Raw genomic sequence first — 22,003 nt, forward strand, 5'->3', positions numbered from 1 at the left:
TACCTGGAGGAGGCGGGTCTTAAAGGATGAGCAGGAGTTAGCCAGGGAAGATAGCTTGGCACACAGAGCGCTTGTGGGCACAGGAAAGAACGAAGGCACAGAGGTAAGAACGGATGGGTGGGCTGGAGGGGGGATCCCAGGTGCAGGGAATGGTGGCAGCACAACAGGAGAGGGGAACAAGGTCCAGTCATCCAAGTTCCTTGACTTAAGGAAACTGCTCACCTGATCTGCTTTGAGCAGAGCAGGTGGGGACCCAGAGCCCCCCTGCGCACCACCCCCACCCCCACTCTCAGCAGCTCCCAAAGTCCTTAGTGACTCCATCAGGTCTAGATTGGGAGAGTTGTCTCTGCGCAGGGCCTGCGTCAGGGCAGCGGCTATGGGGATCCTGAGAAGTGGACAGGTTTAAGAGGAGTCTCAGGCCAGACAAGAGGCTGTGGTGAGACATTAGGTCGGGGCAAAGGAATTGTGGAGGAAGTTCTGACGTTGGCATCTGGGGGGATGGTAGTGTTGCCCACTGAGAGGGGCCCTTGCTAGTTCTGATGTGCTCGGTGCTGATCTAGAAGGTAGCCTGAGAAATGCACAGACGGGGGGGCTCTGCTTTGCAAAAGGGTCCTGGTTACTGGAACACAAACTGGCCATTGAGGCTTGAACTCCATGTGCCAGGGACTGGGAAGGGATCTTATCTTAGAAAGCAGAGAAAGGCTCTAGAGAGGGGCATGTTGAGATGAGATAGGGGGTGCCGCTTTCAGACACATGGATCCCCCCACGCACATACCCCAAGTCCTCTCAGAACAGTGCGTTTCCCTTACCAGCCAGGACTGAAACTCCTTTGTCCTCCCAGGCTGAGAGAGATTTGATTTCATGTCGTGGAATCATGATGATTCCATCAAGATTTCATGGATGGGTAGGGGTGCAGGCCAGGGACCTAGGTCTACAAGCTGGTCCAGGGAGGGTGGGGGTTGGCACAGGGTCCTTCGTCCTGCGTGGGAATTCTGGGGCAAGAGCAGGGTCTAAAGCAGGAGGGGTGGGGTTTGGGGTTGCGGTAGACCTGGAGCCTGACTGCTGTTGTCAAGCCCCAAATTCATGGTGACCTGTTAAGTGTTCTAGGTCCAGACTGGGTCCCTGGTTGAACATCCTGGTCCTGGGTCTGTGTTCAGAGTTCTCGATGTTGGGTCGGGAACTCTGGTCTGGGGTTGATGGTCCAAGTTCAGGTCTGGTCCTTGTCTCCAAGTCCAGGGTTTAGTGTCATTACCATGGTCTAGGTCTGGGGTTGGAATCAAAGTTGGGGTTAGTAACCAGGATGGAATCAGTGTTTGAGGTCATGATCCAAAAACTAGGTCTGGGATCCTGTTGGGGGTCTGAGGTCAGTGTCAAGGTCTGGGTGTGGAGCGGGGACAGGACAGAGGGTTGTGATCTCAGGTCACAGAGTCTAAGACAGTGGTCTGAGGTCTGGGCTTGGGGTCCTGTTTGGAGCCTGGGGTCAAGAATGTTATCCAGGTCTAACGTCCGGTCGTGGACTTCGACCAAGGCCCAGAGGTCAGGGATTATGTCCAGAGTCTGAGGTCCAAGTCCTGGAAATCATGTTCTGAAGTGTCAAGTCTGGGGCGAGGGCTGGGGTCTATTGTGGAGTCTCGGATCCGACTTGGGATTCGAGTTGTGGTCAAGGTCTGGGTCCAGGGTCTCCTTCGGTCCCGGGTCCCCGGGGTGTTTCAGGTCTGGAGTCAGGGTCACGGCCCAGGTCGGGGTCGGAGTCGGGGGTCGGGGTCAGGTCTGAGAAAGGGTCGGCCGGCCCGCGGGGGTCAGGCTCGGGCCAACCCGCGCGGCCTCCAGGGGGCGCCGCCGCCCGCCCGCCCGCCCGCCCGCCCGGCCCCTCGCGGGCTCGCTGGCGCTGTGCGCGGCAGGCGGGGCCGGAGGCGGCGGCGGCTCCAGGGCGCGGGCGGCGGCGGCGGCGGTGGCGGCGGCGGCGGCGGCGGCCCGACTGCAGTCCCGGCGGGAGCGGAGCGAGCCGGGGCCGGGCCCGAGCCGGCGCCATGGGGCGGCGCCGCCTGTGAGCCGCGGCGAGCGGAGCCGCGGGCGCCGAGCGGGGCCAGGCGGGCGGCGGCGCCCGAGGCCGACGGAGCGGCCGGGCCGGGCCGAGCGCGCCGAGCGGAGCGGAGCGGAGCCGAGCGGCGGGAGAGGCCGCCGCCGCCGCCAAGATGGCGGACCTGGAGGCGGTGCTGGCCGACGTGAGCTACCTGATGGCCATGGAGAAGAGCAAGGCCACGCCGGCCGCGCGCGCCAGCAAGAAGATCCTGCTGCCCGAGCCCAGGTGAGGCGGCCGCCGGCCGGGCCCGCTCCCCGAACCCCGAGCCCGCGGCCCCTGACCCCCCACCCCCACCCCGTGCCCCAGCCTCCGCTCGGGGGCCGGCAGCCCCGGCCGGACCCCTCGGCCCCAGGCCCAGTGCACCTGAACCCGGAGCGCCCGGCGCCGGGGCTTCCCGGCCCCCTGGCTCCCCGAGCCGCGCAGTGCCCCCTGCCCCGCTTCCTCCCTTCCCTTCGTACACGCTGCCTGCCCTCGTCTCCGTCAGCCTCGCGCCCCTGCTCTCTCCCACGGGGCCCCCGTGCTGCCCTCCGTGCCCCTCCCGGGAGCCCTCGGTCCCCGCGCGGTCCCCTCCTCTGCCTGCCACCGTCTACCTGGCCTGACTCCATCACCCATCCCTTTGCTTTCCCGACTCCCAGCACCTCGCCTTGGGTTCCACTACCCCCTCTCCTAGGCCCCCTCTGGTGGGCACTTGTGTGAGGTTTGGGGGAGACAGCAAGTCTTCCCGGTCTTCCCCACCCTTCTGGTGGGTCACCGGCTTGGGGTAGGGTTTGAGAGTGCTTTGGGGGCCAGCCTGGTGGTGGGGAGCAGGGTGTGGTGTGTGCCCCTGCCCCGTGGGGGGGAGACACCCCCTGCCCCTCTCTCTTTCAACTCCTTCTGTGGCGGGCCCTGCGTGTGGTGCCCTGTGGGTGCTGTTTGCCAGAGGACATCCTTGCACTTCTGCAGTCGCTGGACCACAGCTGCCACCTCTCCGTGAGACAGCTGATGTCACTGCACCTGTATCAAAGTTTAAGCTGTTCGGGATGTAGGCGCATTCCGTGCAGGATATGGACCACTGCTGAGGCTTGTTCAGCATTTTATGGCTTCTCGAGTATTTTCCTATTGTTTGAGCCTCAGGGCAGCCCATGAGCAGGTAGGACAGGTGTGGTTTTGTCTCCATGGAACAAGTGGGGAAGCTGAAGCCCCAGACATGAGTGGCTTCCCTAGTGTCACAGGTAATCCAGGGTGGTGCCTGGTCACGAGATCAAGGCTTCTGGCTTCTACTTCCACGCAGGCCTGCGCCGAGGCCTGGCCGTTCTGCATCTGCCAGAGCTGTGTGCCCCCGTGATTGCTCATGCCTGAGAGTTGGCATGCTGGAAGCCTGGCTGGCCTGGGAGCCTGGGCCTGTCCTGGCTGTGGTGGTCTTATCATGTGACTTTGGGCAAGTCCCTTCCTGTTTGTGGGCCTCGGTTTTCTCATCTGTGAAATGTGGATAGCGTGAAATGGGGGTTGGGACCCTATGGCGCCCTAAGTGTTTGAAGCCGAGCCCAAAGCTGCAGGGAGTGCCATGCCTACCTCTCCGGCGCCCTTCTCTGTGCCCTGTTCGCTGGGTTTCGGATTGACTGAACACCACCCCTGGGAGAGGAAAATTGGTCTGCATTTTGAAAAGGCCGTTAGGGCCCTTTTTTTCTAAGACATTTGCAATCAGATTTCTCAAAACAGGAACCAGGCTGACTGTCAGCTGGGGGCTGTCCAGGGAGCAGCGACAGTTAGAACAAAAATGAGTTCAGAAATGACAAAGCCACGAGGGAGGAAGCGGGGCGGGGGGAGAGAGTCAACCTCTGGAGCTTACAACGGCTCTCCTTGGTGGCTGCGGTGTTGAGACCCTCCTGCAGGTTGGAGTTCTGCAAAGTGTCAGGCAGAGCCTTTTCTGGAACTCTCTGTGTTTGGGTAATCTTTCCCCAGAATGCATTGCTTCTGATGGGGCCCCGCCTTGGGTTGGCTCTGCAGGTGTTAGAACCCTGAGAAACGAGCTGTTCCTCTTTTCCTGTCCCCTTTACCATCTGTGGTAGTGATGGTGCTGATAGGAAGGATGGTGGAAATTATAATAATTTGTTATTTATTATGACATCTGTCATCTCAGTTGATCCAAAAACCAACCTGTGAAGTTGGCAAGGCCATGCCTTGAATGTAGTAGCTGCTCAAGAAACGTCAGGACCCGGTGATGCCTGGAACCAGGCTGTGAGTTTTAGGGGAACAGCAGGAGACCAAGAGGCAGGTCCCGTGGGTTCTCCTATGGGGTCACCATCCAGCAGCACAGCGTCGGACAGGTTGCGCACGTCTGCGAGATGGATAGAGGCTCTGGCAGTCCCTGTCAGCGAGCGAAGGCCAGGCCTCCCCTCCGTCAGATGACATGCCACCTTTTGCTTTGTGCTTCGCACACCCTGTGGGTCAAATGTCTCTTGCCCTGGAAGGTTGTGATGACTGTGTCTCACGTTTGCCTAGCGCTTCCCTGTTGGCAAAGTGGGTTTACTCCCAGCTGTGGGAAGCAGGCACAGCAGGTGGTGTTCTCCCACTTAATACTTGAAGCGACTGAGGCTCAGGGACCGGAGGAGGCTTAGTCCCGGAGGTGAGCTGGAACTCGAACTCAGGTCTCTGGACCCCCTGTGACGTTTCATCTCCTCTACACACCCCTGTACACGTCTGCTCTCCCCTCCAGCACCCCTTGTCCAGGGAGTCGTGGTCTGGGCTCCGTGATCTCAGTGCCCTGGGCTGTCCGCTGCCGTGGTTCGCCAGGCTCAGCCCGCACCCCATCGTCTGGGACAAAATGGAGTTGCTCTGGCAAAGCTAGTGCGTAGAGGAGGCAGCTCCTGCCTGGGGTCACGGCTTCCCCTCACCCACAAGGTCAGGGTCAGGGAGAAAGGCCGTGGTTTGTCCATGACGAGGTGCCATTTGGCGCTGTTCCCACCTTGGGGTGGTCCATCTTGGCAGCCTCCCTGCAGCTGGTGGCCAGGTTGTGGCTTGGCCCAGAGCTGGGGCTGGCATCCGCGCTGACTTCTCAGGGCTAGGAGCAGGAGCTGCCGGGCAGGCACCATGCCACTTCGAGTTGGCACAGGGTCCTCCCCTTCTGTCACCGTATAGGACCCGAGGAAACAGCCCCATTGCTCGGCCTTCTCATGGTAGGAGGCAGTGTCGTGTAGCTAGAAGACAGGAGACCCGGCTTCTGATCCCACTGCCATACCAGCCTGTCCCTTTTCCTGCCTGCGCCTGCCTCCCTCCGTTCCCAGCTCGGGAAAGCCAGGGCCCGGCCCTGCCCTGATGCCCTCGCCGTGCTCCCTCCGCTCTCAGGCCTGTGGTCTGTGCTTCTCCCCGAAGGAGCTGCTGTCTCCCTCCATCAGCAGCGGTCCTGTAATTACTGTCATTTGCTTAATATGACCACGGAGGCCGTGTGTAATTAATCTCTGGGCTCCTGGCTGAGGAGCCTAGCTTGGGCGGTCCCAGGAGATACCCCTGCTCTCCCTGGTGACAGCAGCAGCCCCAGCAGCAGATTGTCGGAGCCGGGTGCCTCTTGCAGCCTCCCATTTTCTTGGCTCTTTCCTGGTCCCTCCCCCACTGTGGATTTCCTCCTTCCTGCCCCTTTCTGGCTTCCCCGTCTCCCAGCCCAGGCCAGTCTTCCTCTGCTGCTTCTTCATTCCTGTTAACTCTTTGCCTCCAGGCTTCCTGCCCTTGATTTGGGGGGGCGGGGGGGAAGGGGTGCAGGGGAAGGTTTTCTCCCTTCCTCCTTCACTTCTCCATCACCAGCAAAACCCTGTTGTTTCCAGCCTTACCCTCACCCAGAACTTTCCACCCCAGTAGTAGATCTCCTCCTCAACTCCCCACCCCCCAAACAAGGTGATCTTTTTGGCTCTCGCTCCCTCTGGGCCTTTGAAGCCCCTGCTTTCCTCAGGAATGGGCCTCTGGGACGTCTGTTCCCATCTGTTCTCCTTTCCAGAACATGGGGTTTCACACTGTTGCCGTTAAGTCGCCTGCCTGCCCGCCATTCCATCAGTAAGTGGCTTTGAAGGGAGCGTGAGCATCGCAGGTTGGATCTGTGCAGGGGAATCTGGGCTCTGTCAAACCAGGAGTAATGTGTCCTATTAATGCACGATCAATTCCTAGTAGTAAATTCCCGGTGACGTCAGCTGGAGGCACTCTGCAGCCGGCGTCTCCTCCCCGCCCCGGGCACCCAGGGGCTGCGTGCGCACGGCTGGTGCTTCCAGGATATTCTGCTCCTGCCTCGGAACAAACAGCAAAAGCCAGGAGCGCGTGAGAGTCTTTCAGGAACGCGCGGCCTCCATCACGCCTGCCCCCTTCTTCCTCGGGGCCACTGTCCTCTCCGCGGGTCACATTAGACAGACTTGTGTTCAAGTTATCACTAATCTGTTTCAAGCAAGAGACCCTAAAAATGACCTGTTTGGCTGCAGCTTTTTTCCCAAACAACAACCTTCCCTCTCTGCATCGCTGCTGCGTCTAAGGGTAGCGTCTGTGTGGGCAGAGGAGCGGGGTTTCAGAAGCGAGCTTTCTGGTGGTGAGGTGTCAGCAGCGCTGTGTCTGAGTGGGGCGTTCTCGGACCCTGGAGGCCGTCCGGGTCGGGGTCAGGGTCAGCCCCTTCCTGGGAGCCCCGGGCCAAGGAGGCCTGGAACTTTGTTCTTGGTGCGTTTTCACATAATACCAGTAAATTGCAGGGTGTGGGTGCTCCTGTCACGTTAGTGCAGAAGCCGTGACGTGTGACCGGCCGCCAGCATGCCCCCTTGTGCACATCCCGCGGGAGCCGCTCTGCGGCCCTGGCCCCGGCACATCTGCAGGGGGCTCGTGTGTGCGCTGCCTGGTGGCTGTCACTGGCTCTTCCCTGGCCCAGGGCTCTTCCCTGGCCCAGGGCTAGGTCTTTCCCATTTGGTATGTGGCCCTGTTCTGGAGCTCGGCTCGGAGGACACTGTGAGCCCCAGGGAGAGTCATTGAGAAATGTTAATAAGAAGCCCCAGGGGACTTCCTCCTACTGCTGCCACCTCGGTGCCAGGTTTCCTGGAAATGCCACAGGGGAGCTGCTGCCACGGCCTCTGCTCCACTGCCCTGTTACCTGGCCTTTCCCGGAGCGTGGCGGTGCCAGCTCGCACTGTCCTGGGGTTTCGTGACCCCGGCACCCCTGTCACGCAGGAGCACGGGTCCCCTGGCTCGGCCTCCTGGGAGCAACGCTGCCTGCTGCCTGCTGCCCACAGCACGGGCAGGGAATGGAGGGAAAAGCACCTGGGACTCGAGTCTGGGGTCCTCGGGGACCCTGTGCCTCGCTCTTCTACAGAGGTTGAGGGGAGGCCCCTGCCTGGTGGGACAGCTTTTCTCAGGGAGAGCTGGACGTTGTCTCGTTTTCTGGGCACTAACTCAGTGTGGGATTCGGGGCGGGCTTCAGCTTTTAGCCGAGATTTCTTCACCAGCCAAACAAGTGTGTTTGCTTCGGGCCCCTGCTGTCCCTCCCAGTCTACACACAAGCTACCGTCTGTGACCCCGTAGGGGAGTCACCTGTGAGGGCCCAGATCAGCTCGCCAGGCCTCTGTGCCACAGAGCCAGGGACCTTGCCTTTCTTATGAACCACGTGGTTCCAGAAGCTACCGGAAGTTCTCCCCCACAGCCCTCACCGCCTTCCTGCCTGCCGTCCTGTCACCCCTGCCCGCACTCCGGGCCGGGAGGGAGGACGTGCTCTCTCCCTCCACGTCAGGCTTGGCCTGCTCCTCAGAGCAGCTGGGGCCTGAGCGAGCAGCCCTGGCCGAAGGCAGCAGCAGGGTCTGGCAGCTCCCTGTCGTGGCAGGGCCGGCCCTCCTGCCAAGGGGTCCTTGCTACTTTGTTGGGGCGCGTATCAGCCTCTGCACACCCCCCCCCCCCGCCAGTCCCCGAGGCAGATCTCCATGAGTGTGTGAGGCTGGTCTCTGAGCAGAGGGTCCTTGCAGCCCCTCGCCTGACGCAGGAAGTGCTCCAGGCCCCAGCCCTGGTCAGAGCGTGCCAGTCCAGTCAGGAGGCCCCCTGGCCATAGGACGTGGAAGGCGTGGAACAGAGACCCGAACAAAACCAAGTAGCTCAGGATCACGTTCTAGAAGAGGCGCAGGCCTTCGGATCCCAGGAGGAGGGCCGCCTCCCTGGGGGGACGTGAGCTGACAGCTCTCACGGCAAGGCTGGCATCTTGGGAGAGTGCCGCTGTGTCCTCTCAGGCTTTTTAAATGGCCAGCATGGTGGCAAATTCAGCATTTTGTTGACATCCTCATTTCACAAATGGGGAAACTGGGCGTTTAAATTCTGTGACTAGCCCCGGCCTCCGGGGAGGGAGGTTGGGGAGAACCATTTGGAACTCAGGCCTCAAGCCCTTCCCCAGAGAGACTGAGAGCCTTAGGGTCCTTCTGGCTGGGAAGAGGCAGGCATTTGGCTCTCCTGACAACCCCTAGTTGATCTGGCAGCCACGTGCTCCTGGATATCAGAGTTGTTGGCCTGGGTGGGGGCAGGAATGCTGCTCTGGGCTCGTCGCCACTCTGGACTCCACCAGTATCAGGGAGCGGGTGTCGGAGACGGAGGTGACCCAGCCCAGGAGGCCGCCACCGCCCCCCCTGCCAGCCTGTACGCGCCACCCTGGCGGGAGTATGTCCCGTAACACGTTTTTCTAACCTGCCAGCTCCCTCGGCTGCCGGCCCCATGAGAACAGACAGGAAGCCCTAACGTTCTCGCTTTGGGGGCCTTCGATTCAAGGGCTCTGCTTAGTCTGATCTCGTGTTTGGGTGGGGGGGGGGTGTTTATTTTATTTAGAAAACATTTTTTTCTTTTTAAGGAAGAAAGCGAAGTGCTGTGGGCTGGGAAGAGAGCTGTGGCCGTCCCATGTAGCTTCAGAGGGGAGGCGGGATCTGGCCACCCAGGCCCCACTTTCTGCTCTTTCCTGGGCTGAGCCCGAAGCAGAGCCACTGGGAAGGGAGAAGGCTGGGCCAGAAGCCGGCTCCCTGAGAAGCGACCATCCTGGCTCCCTCGTCTGCAGGCCCTTGTAAAGGGTGCATTTCCCTGGCGAGTCCAGTCCCCGGTTGTTCTGGGGGCTACCGAGTCCTGTGGTGGGAAGTGGTAGGCATTGCCGTTGTATTATTTTTGCTAAGCTGGTGCCAGTCTCGCTGGCTCCCAGGAAGCCAATCTGGGGCCCAGGCAGGCTTCCCAGTGCCTGTCCCGGGGGCCGAGCCCAGCGGGCTGGTGGGGTCACCCTTCACGGGCTGGAGTCACTTTGCCTGTCATCACATCCACCCGTCTGGGCATCCCGCCTGGCTGCACCTGACCACTGTCTGTCCGTTCACCTCCGTGGAGGATTGATGTTTTGTGATATTTTTTTCCCACTTGATTACTTTGTCCATCCCCCCACAATGTCCCAAAACACAGAATTGGGTGCAGACGTGGAGTGCCAAGAGCTGAGCCAAGGGGTGGTGAGGATCCAGCCTTCCTGGACCAGTTCACAGGTGGGATTCGGGCACTCGGCCCCTAACTCCTGGCTGCTTGGTCTCAGGACCCTGCCAGGCCTTCTCTGCCTTGCTCTGGGCCCCCTGCTGTGCTGCGTCCCGCACACTCCTGGCTGCTCCCCCTGTCCTCCAGAAGGGAGGTTCTGTGCTCTCCCTCACAGGGAGAGGAACCGTGGGGCTCCGGGCTCTAATCTGCAGGCCGCAGGGCAGGTTGGTCAAGCTCATGCCCTGTGTGAAGCAGAGCGGGCTTCCCAAGTGCCTGTGCGTCCCTGTGAGTCCCGCGGGGCTGAGGAGACGTGTTCTTGTTGGGGGCTGGTGGAGGTGAGCTGGTGTGTGCCACTCCGGTGTGGGTGAGGCCACGTCCTGGCCTCGGAGCCCCTGTACGTGGTGGAGGGCGTCCTTGCTTTCCCCGGGGGAACCAGCTCTGAGGCAGCATGGGGCCACCGAGCCCCTGGCCCTCAGCGGGGAGTGCTCCCCTTGTTGGCAGGAGTCAGAGGATGGGGACACAGGACGGCTGTCCTGGTCATCACACCCTCCTTCCTGTTGGAGACAGCTTTTGGAGGCTGTCAGAGCATCTTCCAGTCTGAGAGTGGGGAGCAGGGGAGGGAGTCACTGCTTAGGGGCTGTGCTCCTGACAGTTCCGAATGCTTCCACTACCTTGCGCCGCCTTTCCCTGCTGGCTCAAGCTTGAGCAGAGGCCTGGGAGGGCTGGGGCCTGGGCTTCCCCCTAGACCGTCTCAGAAGGAGAATGCTGAGGGGACAGGGGCAGGGGTCCCCCGCCTTCGAGCCCAGGCCCAGAGGCTGGGCAGCGGCCCCCTGGGAGCACTCTCACCTCAGGCATCTCTTCAGGGGCGAAACCCTGGCAGGCCTGGCCTGCCGTCCCTCTGGCCGGTCAGTTCTTCCACCCAATGGCCCGGGCCTGCTCCCCCCCGCCCCCCATTTCTTTCCCTCCTTACTGGTCATCCCTCTTGTGTCGTCCCCACCTGGGCTTCCTCCTGCGGGTGCCTCCAGTGGACTCCGTCTGCCCTGGACCGAGCCCCCTCCTGCCTGATAGCCTCTTGCTCACCCTTGGCTGGGTCTTCCCCTGCTTGTCCCCACATCCCCCCATGTGCCCTGGGCTTTGCCACCTGTTCACATCCTGTTTGCACAGAGGAACCCAGTGAAGTTCCTCCTCCACACAGCCTCTCCTGACGGCCCAGAACACTCTTCCCTTCCCGCGTGTCTCCCATGAGGCTTCGTCACACACCGTCTAATGTCTTAGGGCCACAGATGCAGAACTTGTGCCCTGGGAGGGCCTGCCTGGAGGGCAGGAGTGCGTGGAACCTTCCAGTAGAGGATTGCAGCAGGCCCTGGTGACCCGCGCTGGGCTCCAGGAGGGGTGCGGGGAGGGGAGGCGCAGAGCCCAGACTCTCTCATCCTGGTCCTCACCAGCTGCAGTGTCTTTTATCAGTGGCCTGCCAGTGGCCCCACATATCATAAGGGCCATGAGCATTGCGTGGGCTCAGGTGTGCCTGCCCAGCTCGGTCCTCAGTGTAGGGCTGGAGTATTCCTCAGGAGCCCGGGCTCGGGCAGGCCAGAGTGATTACTGCTGGCCAGTGTGACAGGCGGGCTGGCCAGGCTGGAATACAGGTGGCCCAGGAGAGTGGAGGAGGGGACAGCAGGATACCACTGAGGCATGAAGGGCAGCCCCATGTCGCTTGCCTAGACAGTCCTTGGCGCTGAGGGGGAGCTCTCGGGTGGGGAGTGCTGGGTTGGGCTTCTATGATCATGGTGGCCAGCCTCTCCCCTGCTGCCCTCCCAAGCAGCCCAGGGGTAGGGGGTTCATGTTTCATTAAGATGTTTGGGACACAGGAACTGACGCTTGGCTTTTGTTTTGTTTTTACTGTGTGAGAACTTTGAGATATGATTCATATGACATAAAATTCATCATTTTAAACCGTACGATCCAGTGGATTTTAGTACATTCTCTGCGTTGTGCAACCCTTGCCCTATCTCATTCCGGAACATTTCCATCACCCCAGAGAGAAGCCCCATACCTGTTAGCAGTCACTCCTCTTCTGTCCCCCAGCCCCTGACACCCACTGATCCGCTCTCTGTTTCTGTAGATTTGCCTGTGCTGGACACACGAGATAAGTGGAATCATAGACCTTGTAGCCTCTTGTGACTGTTCTCAGCGCGCTGCGGTTCATCCGTGCTGTGGCGTTTGTGTCAGTGCTGCGGCCCGTTCTGTGGCCGAGCGGGATTGTACAGTGAGGTCAGACCCCATCTTGGTTACCATCATCTGCGGATGGTGAGGCCTGGCTTGTGAGGTTGGCCAGGTGCCCGAAGCCGGCGTGAGACGGTACTGGGACCCGACTTCTGAGCAGCCACCTGCTGGCCGCCCCAGCTTTGAGGGACAGAGCCTGGACAGGCAGGCCCAGGCTGGTGGTTGCCTTCCCGGACAGAGCGGTGACACTTTGCATTCCGGGGGAGGAAGCAGTGGGCTTCCAGGGCAGCAGGGCCAGCGGGCCTGGCGGGAACCATGGGGGCCCTGGCTCACCGAGGCCCCCCTGTCTCACAGCATCCGCAGTGTAATGCAGAAATACCTGGAGGACCGGGGCGAGGTGACCTTTGAGAAGATCTTCTCCCAGAAGCTGGGTGAGTACATTAGGAACTCTGCTAGCCCCGAGGACTTCCACCACCATCCAGCTGCCCAGGCCCTGGGAGGTGGGGGGCAGGAGGACCCCGAGGCCGCTTTCCTACCCCCAGCCCGCTGGTCGGCCTCTGTTCCCCTCTCCCTGGAGGTTTGGCCTCCTTTCCTATGGGGCAGGGCAGCAGAGAGCATCCTGTCTCCCAGGGTGGCAGCAGGACTGCTCAGGGCCATGACCCGTCGTGCCTCCCAGCCCCTGGCTGTCGGCTGTGGGAGCCCCGTGAAGGGGGTGGGGGCCCAGCAGTCTTCCAGGGCTGCCGGGGAAGTTCCTCCTTGGGGTTTTTGTTTTTGAGAGTTGCAGCTTCCCCTTGGCCCAGGCACAGCTGCTGGGGCCGTTGGTAGAACTGACAGGAAGGGGCGGGGCCCTTCCTGTGGCGCCTGCCGAGCTGTGGTCGCCACCCCCGCCCCCATGGGCCCTCTTTGTGAGCAACCTGTTTTGGCTGTCCCCTAAGATCCTCCTCCAGTGCCCTCATTTCACCAGCCGCTGCTGCAGACCTGGCCCACAGGGCAGGCTTGGGTTGGGGTGGGCCTCAGGGAAGCCGGGCTAGAGGCGCGGGGCTCTGATCTGGGCCTCAGAGAGCAGGATCTCAGCTCTGAAATGGGAGTGGCTTGGCCTGGCCAGATCAGGCCCTGGAGGTCAGTCTTGGGGAGTCAGTATATCAAGAAGCCAGTTTGGGTCCCTGGCCTGTGCTGTGTGACCTCGGGCACATCGCTTCACATCTCTGAGCTTGCTGGTGTCCTCACCTGGGAGTTAGGACTCAGAAGCCCTGCTGCCTCGGACTGTTGAAGGGCCGGATGAGGCAGCCTTGCCCACTGGGAAGACCAGGTCACAAGTTACTCAAGGCCAGGCTGCCCTCACCGGAGGTGACGGCCGTGTGCTCTGGCAGCGGTGCCCAGGCAGTGCCCCCAAAGCGGCATGGAAATCGCCCAGCGCAAGCCTGGTCCCCATGTGAGGCTGGAGGGAGTGGGCACTGCCCTTACCTCTGCTTTGAACCTTCAGTGCTGCTCTGGGGCCAGGCCTCAGGCCCCCATTCCCTTGGAGGGGTGAGACCTGGGGGGGGCTCCTTGGAGCCCCTCCCGTAGCTTGTCCCACCTCTTACCTTCCCCAGTCACCTCCCGCCTGTCTTTCCCAGGACCTCGCATCGGGTAGAAGAGCCCCAAGTTCCACTCACGCCCACCTGACAGAGCCCTCTGCACTCTGTTTCTGTAACTGTCTCTCGGGGCTGCTGTGAAAATCAGCCAGATACGGAGGGGCACCACATGGGGGGGTCCAGGGAGAGGCCGCCCTGGGAGACTGCCTCCCCCTGCTGTGCTCTGGCCTGACCCAGGTGGCTCAGCAACTGCACAGCCTGTCCGGTGGGCGTGTCGCCCTCGAGCAGCGGGTGCAGGCCCTGGACTGCAGCCGAGGGTGGGCAGCCAGAGCCGGCCCGAGCCTCTGCCTCCCCAGAGTGCCCATCACATTCCAGCCAGCACCCGAGGAAGCAGATTCTGGAAGGGGTGGAGATGCAGGTGCCCCTCCCCCAGAAGTGAGAATCTTCAGTTGGTGGCAACTTTGGAGGCCACCTTGCCCAGGCCCTGCCTAGGGCAGAGACCACCTCTGCCTCCTCGTTGGCCAGTTCTGCCCACACATCCCCCCGTGATGGGAAGTCACGCTCCAAGGGCTGTGGCTCCGTGTGACCCGACACCCTTGCTTTCAGGGTACCTGCTCTTCCGAGACTTCTGCCTGAAACACCTAGAGGAGGCCAAGCCCTTGGTGGAGTTCTATGAGGAGGTGAGGCCCCTGCTGCCTGGAGAGAGGGGAGGGGGCTGGGTTGACTCTGCAAGCGCCTCCATGTCACCTGTGGGCATCTTGTCCCCTAGATCAAGAAGTACGAGAAGCTGGAGACAGAGGAGGAGCGCTTGGCTCGCAGCCGGGAGGTCTTCGACACCTACATCATGAAGGAGCTGCTGGCCTGCTCCCATGTGAGTGCCCCAGCCAGCTTGTCCTCGGGCCCAGACCCAGCTGCCGGCCCATAGCGGCCTGGGCGTTGGGATGGGATGCAAGGACCCTGCGGAGAGTTCACAGCCACCTCTGTCTTCCCCAGCCCTTCTCGAAGAGTGCCACTGAGCATGTCCAGGGCCACCTGGTGAAGAGACACGTGCCTCCGGATCTCTTCCAGGTGTGTACTGGGCCTAGTCCCTGCTGCCTCCCGACCCAGCCAGGGTCACCCTTGGGCGGCTGAGGTCACGGAGCCTTGTCAGCTCCTAGTCTGGCTCAGTCACCAACCTCCAGCTTCCTCCCTTAGCCATACATTGAAGAGATTTGTCAGAACCTCCGAGGGGACGTGTTCCAGAAATTTATCGAGAGGTGAGAGCAGACACATGTGGGAGGGGAAGAGGAGGAAGAGCTGCTCTGAGAGGGTGTGGACGGTGTGCAGGAGAAAAGCCAGCCCGCTTCGGGCCCGGGGCATGCGGGTCCTGGGCCCCACTAACGGCCCTGTGCAGACACCCCTCAGAGGTCGGACAGGCTCCCGGCTGTCACTTCCTACACGCTCCCGTCCTGCCCTTCTTAGCACCGGGCATCACCGAGTCTGTCCCAGGCGATTCTCCAGGGAGTGAGGGACCACCTAAGTGTGTTTCCTTCTTGTGGCCTGTTTAGCACCTTGCCAGGCCCGTCTAGGCTGAGAAGCATCAGGGTGACGGTAGGGGTGGGCACAAAAGGACACAGTGTCCTCTGTGGCCAGAGCTGGCTTGGTGGGAGGGAGCTGTAGGCCGACTTCAGCTTGATGTAAAGAACAGCTTTCTGAGGGTCCCAGCTGCGCAGCCGTGGAGTAGGAGCCTCGGGGAATGAGTGCTGTGTCGCCGGGAGCGTGTAAGCAGGGATGAGATGAGCACTGTCAGAGCTGTGGTAGCAGGAGGTCAGGATCAGACCGGAGGGCCTCTTCTCCGGGCTTATCTTCTCCAAGCTTATCCACCACCTGACGGCAGGAGGCCAGGCTCCACCTGGGCCAGTGCTATGCCTAGGCAGTCCAAGAGGGGACACTGAGGCTCGGGACCCCAGGCAGTGGCCATGATATGGGGTAGGCTTGCACCCGGCATCATTTTGCCCGCTTTCTGAAGCTCTTTGGACCCCTGGGTTCTTCTCTTACAGCGATAAATTCACACGGTTTTGCCAGTGGAAGAATGTGGAGCTCAACATCCACGTGAGTGGGCTGTGGCTGTGGAGGACTGTGCTCCCTCCCTCCCTGCTGCCCTCCCCAGGGAGCCGGGCACCGAGGCTTGGTCAGGGCTGGAGAGGGCAGGGCATTCTGCCCTTCGGCCCCCAGGCGGTGTTGGGGGGGGTGGGGGTGGGAGGTCCATGCCGGGATCCCAGTGGGGGTGGCTCGGGGCAGATAAGTGCATATGCACCCCCCTATGGGACTGGCCCCCTGCTGCCTGGGTGTCTTTGCCCCGAGGCAGGGCCCAGGCAGCCCACAGTGACCCCTGCTGTTGCCACACCCACAGCTGACCATGAACGACTTCAGCGTGCACCGCATCATCGGGCGAGGGGGCTTCGGCGAGGTCTACGGGTGCCGGAAGGCCGACACGGGCAAGATGTGAGCGCCGGCTCGGAGCCAGTGTCGAGCGGGAGGCCTGGAGGAAGGGAGGGCTCCCAGGGATGTCCGTGGGGATCGGGGCCCCCAGGTACCAAGGGAGCAAATCTCTGCGGAGGGCTCCTGGTTCCATCCGTCCCGTGGGTGTGCGCCTCGCCCCACAGGCCCCAGAGCCCCTGACTCAGCAGCACCTGCCCCTGCCGCCTGTCCGTCTGGACGCTGATGCATCTTAGGCTTGTCGCCGTGTCCGGTCTTCACTGCAGGAGCCCCGAGGACAGCGCCCCGCCCCTGCTGCCCCCCAGATGCAGCCCCGGGCTCTGCATTGAAGGTGCGTGTGCACTGACTGACCGACCGCCCCTCCCCTCCCCCACCAGGTATGCCATGAAGTGTCTGGATAAGAAGCGCATCAAGATGAAGCAGGGGGAGACCCTGGCCCTGAACGAGCGCATCATGCTGTCCCTCGTCAGCACTGGGGTGAGCCGGGAGGGCCCGGGCTGGTCACTGCCGCAGCCTTTGGTTGCAGAGCCGGGCGCGGCCCGCTGACCGCCCCTCCCGCGCCCTCCTAGGACTGCCCGTTCATCGTCTGCATGTCGTACGCGTTCCACACGCCAGACAAGCTCAGCTTCATCCTCGACCTCATGAACGGTGAGTACGTGGCCTGGCCCCAGCGGACCCTGGGGCGGGGGGCCGGCCAGGGAGCTGAGCTGCCTCTGCGGGGCTGCCTCCCTCAGGCGGGGACCTGCACTACCACCTGTCCCAGCACGGGGTGTTCTCCGAGGCCGACATGCGCTTCTACGCAGCTGAGATCATCCTGGGCCTGGAGCACATGCACAACCGATTCGTGGTCTACCGGGACCTGAAGGTGAGGCCCCGGCCCCTCCCTGCCCGCAGCGCGACTGGCACAGGGCCTTCCGGGACAGGCCGGCCGGCTGCTCCCTCCCTCACCCTCCCCACCACCGAGCCATTTTCCTAACTCGGGTTTTGTCACTGGGGGATGGAGGAGAAGACCCTGCCTGGGGCCTCGTCCCCAGACACCCTAACCCTCTAGGGTGACCTGACCCTAGCTGGCATCTTGCCTGGCCAGACCCTGTCCTGAGCCGCCCTGGGGGCAGCTCACTAGGCTTCCTCCACAGCCAGCCAACATCCTTCTGGACGAGCACGGCCACGTGCGCATCTCAGACCTGGGCCTGGCCTGCGACTTCTCCAAGAAGAAGCCCCACGCCAGCGTGTGAGTGCCCGGCCCCCCACTCTCCCTTCCTGCACCCTCTGCCCGGCCCGCTCATGGCCTCCTTGCTTCCACAGGGGCACCCACGGGTACATGGCCCCCGAGGTCCTGCAGAAGGGCGTGGCCTACGATAGCAGTGCTGACTGGTTCTCCCTGGGCTGCATGCTTTTCAAGTTGCTGCGGGGGTAAGTGGGCTGTCCCAGGTGGGCGGTGGGAGGGAAGAGAGAGGACCTCTTCTCCAGTCCAGGTAGCAGCCTAGGGGAGGGGAGCCTACAGCTGCCTGGGTGTTAGGGCAGCACCGTCCCTGGCTTTAGATGAGGATCATTGCTGCTGCCTGCCTCAGTTTCCCCATTCCTGTCCTCTGACCTTGTGCCTCTTGTCTAGGCACAGCCCCTTCCGGCAGCACAAGACCAAAGATAAGCATGAGATTGACCGCATGACATTGACAATGGTGAGTGTAGGGAGGCTGGGTGGAGTCCACGGGGGGCACGGTGGGGCTGGGGTCTCCTGTGTGTGTCAGGGTCCTGGACTCTTGGTTCTCACCAACTAACAACAAACTCTGGCCACTCATCCTTACTCTGGCCTCCTGCCCCAGAACCTCCCCATCCCTGTGTTGTCAGAACAAATATGCCTGCTGGGGTGAGTGAGGAAGCTGGGCGCTGTCTCTCTCTCTGCTGGGGGCCAGGACTCTTCTTCGGCCCCTGCCAATGTCCGCTCCTCCCTGCAGGCTGTGGAGCTGCCCGACTCCTTCTCCCCTGAGCTCCGTTCCCTGCTGGAGGGACTGTTACAGAGGGACGTCAACCGGAGACTGGGCTGCCTGGGCCGAGGGTGAGTGCGGGCCCACTGTCCTGGGCCACTGTCCCAGGCCGCCCTCCCTCCATGCCACTAGGCCGGCCGGAGGATGAGGCCTGTGTCCCATCACCCGAGCCCCCTCCTAGTGCCAGCCTCCTTTGAGGAGCTCACGGGCTGGGGCATGACCAGCCCCATCCAGTGTTCTCAGGGGGCAGGGCTGCCTGGGGTCACAGCTGCTGGAGCTGGCTGGGGCCGGCTTCCAGAAGGGACCCCTGTAACAAAGAAGGTGATGATAATGATGATGACAAGAGTTTTTGGTATTTATTAAACATTTACTAAGTGCCGGGCATGATGTTGCAAGATTTACAAATGTGAAAACTCACAGCAGCCCTGTGGTGTGGGAACTGTCGCTCTCCCCGTTTTAGAGATGAGGAAACAGGCTCAAGTTTAAGGAACTTGCCCAAAGTGACGGAGCCAAAGAATGGCTGCCCTGGGAGTTAGCCTGGGCCACCAGCTTCAGCGCCCAGATGTGGCCCCGGGCCTGATGCCCCGCATCTCCCCACAGGGCCCAGGAGGTGAAGGAGAGCCCCTTCTTCCGCTCCCTGGACTGGCAGATGGTCTTCTTGCAGAAGGTACCAGCCCGGGTTGGGGCGAGGCGGGCGCCCCGGAGCCCCTGCCCGGTACTGACGCCCAGCCTGTGTTCTGCTGCAGTACCCTCCCCCGCTGATCCCCCCTCGAGGGGAGGTGAACGCTGCTGACGCCTTTGACATTGGCTCCTTTGACGAGGAGGACACAAAGGGAATCAAGGTACTGGGCCTGCCCCGGCCTCTCCCACCTGAGCCCTGATCCTGGCCTGTCAGGCTCTGTCAGCGGCTGGGCCTCGGGCTCCTCCTCCCCAAACATGCCTGGCGTGGGCGCGGGGGGCTGCTGGACCAGACCCCCTGCCTGGGAGCCCTGGGGCTGGGCAGGCCCGTGGCTGATGGATGTCCCTGCCCTGTCTGCTCGCCGAAGTTGCTGGACAGTGACCAGGAGCTGTACCGCAACTTTCCCCTCACCATCTCCGAGCGGTGGCAGCAGGAGGTGGCGGAGACGGTCTTCGACACCATCAATGCCGAGACGGACCGAATGGAGGCCCGCAAGAAAACCAAAAACAAGCAGTTGGGCCATGAGGAAGGTGAGGGTTCGCGGCTGCCGGGGGCACCCACTGCTCACTTTAGAGACAAGAGACAGGCTCAGGTTTCGGGAAGCCACCCGAGGTCACAGCCAGCGCCGCCGAAGCCGGATTCAGAGCCGGGCGGGCCTGGCTGAGTCCGCCTCTCGCTGTCTTGCGTCAGACTACGCCCTGGGCAAGGACTGCATCATGCACGGCTACATGTCCAAGATGGGCAACCCCTTCCTGACCCAGTGGCAGCGGCGGTACTTCTACCTGTTCCCCAACCGGCTGGAGTGGCGGGGCGAGGGCGAGGCCCCGGTAAGAAGCGGGCTGGGGGCTGGGAGCCCGAGAGGTCGGTGGCCGGTGCCGCGTCCTCACCGCCCCTCCCGCCGCTCCCGCCCCGCAGCAGAGCCTGCTGACCATGGAGGAGATCCAGTCGGTGGAGGAGACGCAGATCAAGGAGCGGAAGTGCCTCCTGCTCAAGATCCGCGGCGGCAAACAGTTTGTGCTGCAGTGCGACGTGAGTGGGGCCGAGGCCGGGGCCGGGCGGGCTGGGAAGCTAGCCGGGGCGGGCCCCCCGCCTGACGCCCCCCCCCCCCCGGCACTGCAGAGTGACCCTGAGCTGGTGCAGTGGAAGAAGGAGCTGCGCGACGCGTACCGCGAGGCCCAGCAGCTGGTGCAGCGCGTGCCCAAGATGAAGAACAAGCCTCGCTCGCCCGTCGTGGAGCTGAGCAAGGTGCCGCTGGTCCAGCGCGGCAGCGCCAACGGCCTCTGACCCGCCCGCCTTTTATAAACCTCTAATTTATTTTGTCGAATTTTTATTATTTGTTTTCCCGCAAAGCGGAAAAGGTTTTATTTTGTAATTATTGTGATTTCCTGTGGCCCCAGCCTGGCCCAGCCCCCAGGGGGGGCCCCGCTTGCCTTGGCTCCTGCTGCCACCAACCCAGCCACTGTCCAGCTGCCCTCAGCCCTGACCCTCCAGGGGCTTCCCCTCCCAGTGTCTTCCTGTGGGGGGGGGAGAAGGGGGGAGCAGCAGCCCCGGCAGCCCTCCTGGCCCTTCCCTGGGGATGATGCCACACCACATTGTGCCCCCTCAGGCTCTGGGCTGTGCTCTGAGGGTGGCCCATCATCCCCTACCCCGGGGGAGGCCGCAGCACAGGGATACTACTTGAATTTTCCCACCACAGCCCCTCCTGCGCCAGGGGCACAGTCCTGCACTGTCCTGTCCTCCAGCTGTTTGGTGGAGGAGGGGCCCATGATCTCCCTGACGGCAGGGCCTTGCCACCGTGACTTGAGCTCCTGAGCCCTTGCTCGGGAAGAACCCCTGTGTCACTGGCTGCCTCCATCCCCACAGTCTGCGGACACCGAGGGGCTCGAGCAGGAGGGTGGCATTGGCAGCAGGTCCCGCTGCCCACCCTGCAGTCCCCCCTTCCTCCCACCCCAAGCGTCCGGGCTCAGGGACCACAGAAAGGCAGCTGTGGGCTGTGTTACAACTGGCCTCGCCTGGCCCCAAGGGCCCCTGGTCGCCTGGGCTGGGCCAGGCCTCATCTGCCCAGGACCAGAGGGGACCAGCCTGGACAGGCCGGGCAGCACAGCAAGAGGGGCCAGGTGGGGCCAGCCCTCGCCACCCCTGGCCGGTCAGTGTGCCCCCCGGGCTGTCCAGCCTCACCGCCCCATGTCCTGTCAGTGCCACTGCCCAACGGGGCGCCACCCCACCCGCCGCATGCCCCCTTGTGCCAGTCGCGCTGCCGTGTGTGGTGTCGCGCCCTCTCCCCCTGGGGCTGGGTTGGCGCACCCTCCCCTCCCATCTACTCACTCCCCGGGGCATTCCTTTGCCGATTTTTGAATGTGATTTTAAAGAGTGGAAAACGAGACTATGCGTTTTTATAAAAAATGGTGCCTGACTTGGCTGTGTCCGATTCTTTTGTGCCCAGTGACCGTTTTCAGCTATCACTGGGCCGGGGCCTGAGGGGAGAGGGTCTTGGTGGCACTGAGTCCCCTCCGTGGCCACGGCAGGCATCCGGGGCCAGCCTGCCCTGGCCCAGCCCCTCCCCGGAGTGGGATGGGGCTCCACGACTCTGCCCCTGCCCCCAGCTCATCCTCCCACCCTAGGGGAGCAGAAGGAGTCTTCTCCCCACTGTCCAGAGAAGCAGGAAGAGGTGCCTGCAGTTCGGTGCTTGGTGTCCCATGTGGACTGGCTGATTGAGCACCCTGGCTGGCCAGGCACTGTGCTGAGGACACCCTCTGGGCAGTCAGACAAGCACATCTGCCCTTGGGGTCACACGGCAGCCTGTGGGCCCTTGGACCTCCCTGGCTTTAGCCTCCTCTTTTGCCTTGCTGTGCCGCCCCCTGTAGGGGTCCCTGAGGCCTGAGGAATACCCCGGTATTGGGCCTCTACCTGGAGGCTCTGCTCAACTTCAGTTCCCCCGTGCCCTTGTCCTTGAGGCCCCTTTGGGGGATGTCCGTTGCTGTCCACTCCATGCAGGGCTCTGCTGGGCAGGGCTGAGGGGCCTACATGGCAGAGCACAGCATGGTGGGTGGAGAAGGTGGGCTGCTGGGCGTGGAATGCTCTGGAGGTAGAGACTGAGACTTAGGAGGGAAAGGCCTTTGAGCTGGGCCTGCAGCATTGGGGTGGGGAGTTGGGGGAGAATGTTCCTGATGCTAGGAATGGCCAGGCAGTCAGGAGTGGCTTAGGTTAGGAGCACTGTGGGAAGGAGCCAGCCTGGGGGGCCCTGAAAACCTGGCCCAGAGCCCGGGGTGCACTTAGTGACGAAGATGCAAATGGACGTGGGTTCTGAACTTGGATAGGCTCTGGGAAGTCCCTGAAGGCTCTGGACAGGCTGGGTGATGAGGGTGGGTCGTAGAACAAGTCTCTGATAGATGCCCAAGATGCAGGGAGGGAGGCAAAGGATAGGAGGCAGTGAGACAGGCTAGGGGGCACTGCTTCTGTCCGGGGGAGAAATGCAAAGAGAGGAAGAACACAGCCCACCAGGAATGGGCCCCAC

The 22,003-nt window shown here is 62.3% G+C and overlaps 1 protein-coding gene across 2 annotated transcripts; it reads left to right on the forward strand.

The window, feature by feature from the left end:
- The first annotated feature begins 1,948 nt into the window (after nt 1-1,948).
- Nucleotides 1,949-20,902, forward strand: GRK2 (G protein-coupled receptor kinase 2). Of its 2 annotated transcripts, none has more exons than XM_045775707.2 (21): nt 1,949-2,308; nt 12,128-12,204; nt 13,954-14,027; nt 14,117-14,218; nt 14,341-14,415; nt 14,542-14,603; nt 15,387-15,438; nt 15,740-15,831; nt 16,203-16,302; nt 16,395-16,473; nt 16,560-16,690; nt 16,962-17,056; nt 17,131-17,238; nt 17,438-17,504; nt 17,781-17,881; nt 18,411-18,477; nt 18,557-18,652; nt 18,857-19,019; nt 19,180-19,316; nt 19,408-19,518; nt 19,609-20,902. In XM_045775707.2, the coding sequence occupies exons 1-21, from the start codon at nt 2,196-2,198 to the stop codon at nt 19,771-19,773; spliced, it is 2,067 nt and encodes a 688-aa protein (XP_045631663.1). In that variant the 5' UTR covers nt 1,949-2,195; the 3' UTR covers nt 19,774-20,902. The 2 variants fall into 2 exon arrangements, with proteins under 2 accessions (XP_045631663.1, XP_045631662.1); XM_045775706.2 differs by having other exon boundaries at nt 1,950-2,308; nt 19,405-19,518.
- Nucleotides 20,903-22,003: the final 1,101 nt, after the last annotated feature.

The sequence above is a fragment of the Ursus americanus genome, chromosome 24 (assembly GCF_024610735.1).
Source record: "Ursus americanus isolate L20-20 chromosome 24, mUrsAme1.1.p, whole genome shotgun sequence".
Classification (NCBI taxonomy): domain Eukaryota; kingdom Metazoa; phylum Chordata; class Mammalia; order Carnivora; family Ursidae; genus Ursus; species Ursus americanus.

Bases quoted from the DNA above. Each gene is read 5' to 3' on its own strand.
- GRK2 (XM_045775706.2), top strand. From the start codon at position 2,196: ATGGCGGACCTGGAGGCGGTGCTGGCCGACGTGAGCTACCTGATGGCC. The intron at 19,317-19,404 runs GTAAGAAGCGGG...CCCGCCCCGCAG, and splicing joins GGGGCGAGGGCGAGGCCCCG to CAGAGCCTGCTGACCATGGA. The intron at 19,519-19,608 runs GTGAGTGGGGCC...CCGGCACTGCAG, and splicing joins AGTTTGTGCTGCAGTGCGAC to AGTGACCCTGAGCTGGTGCA.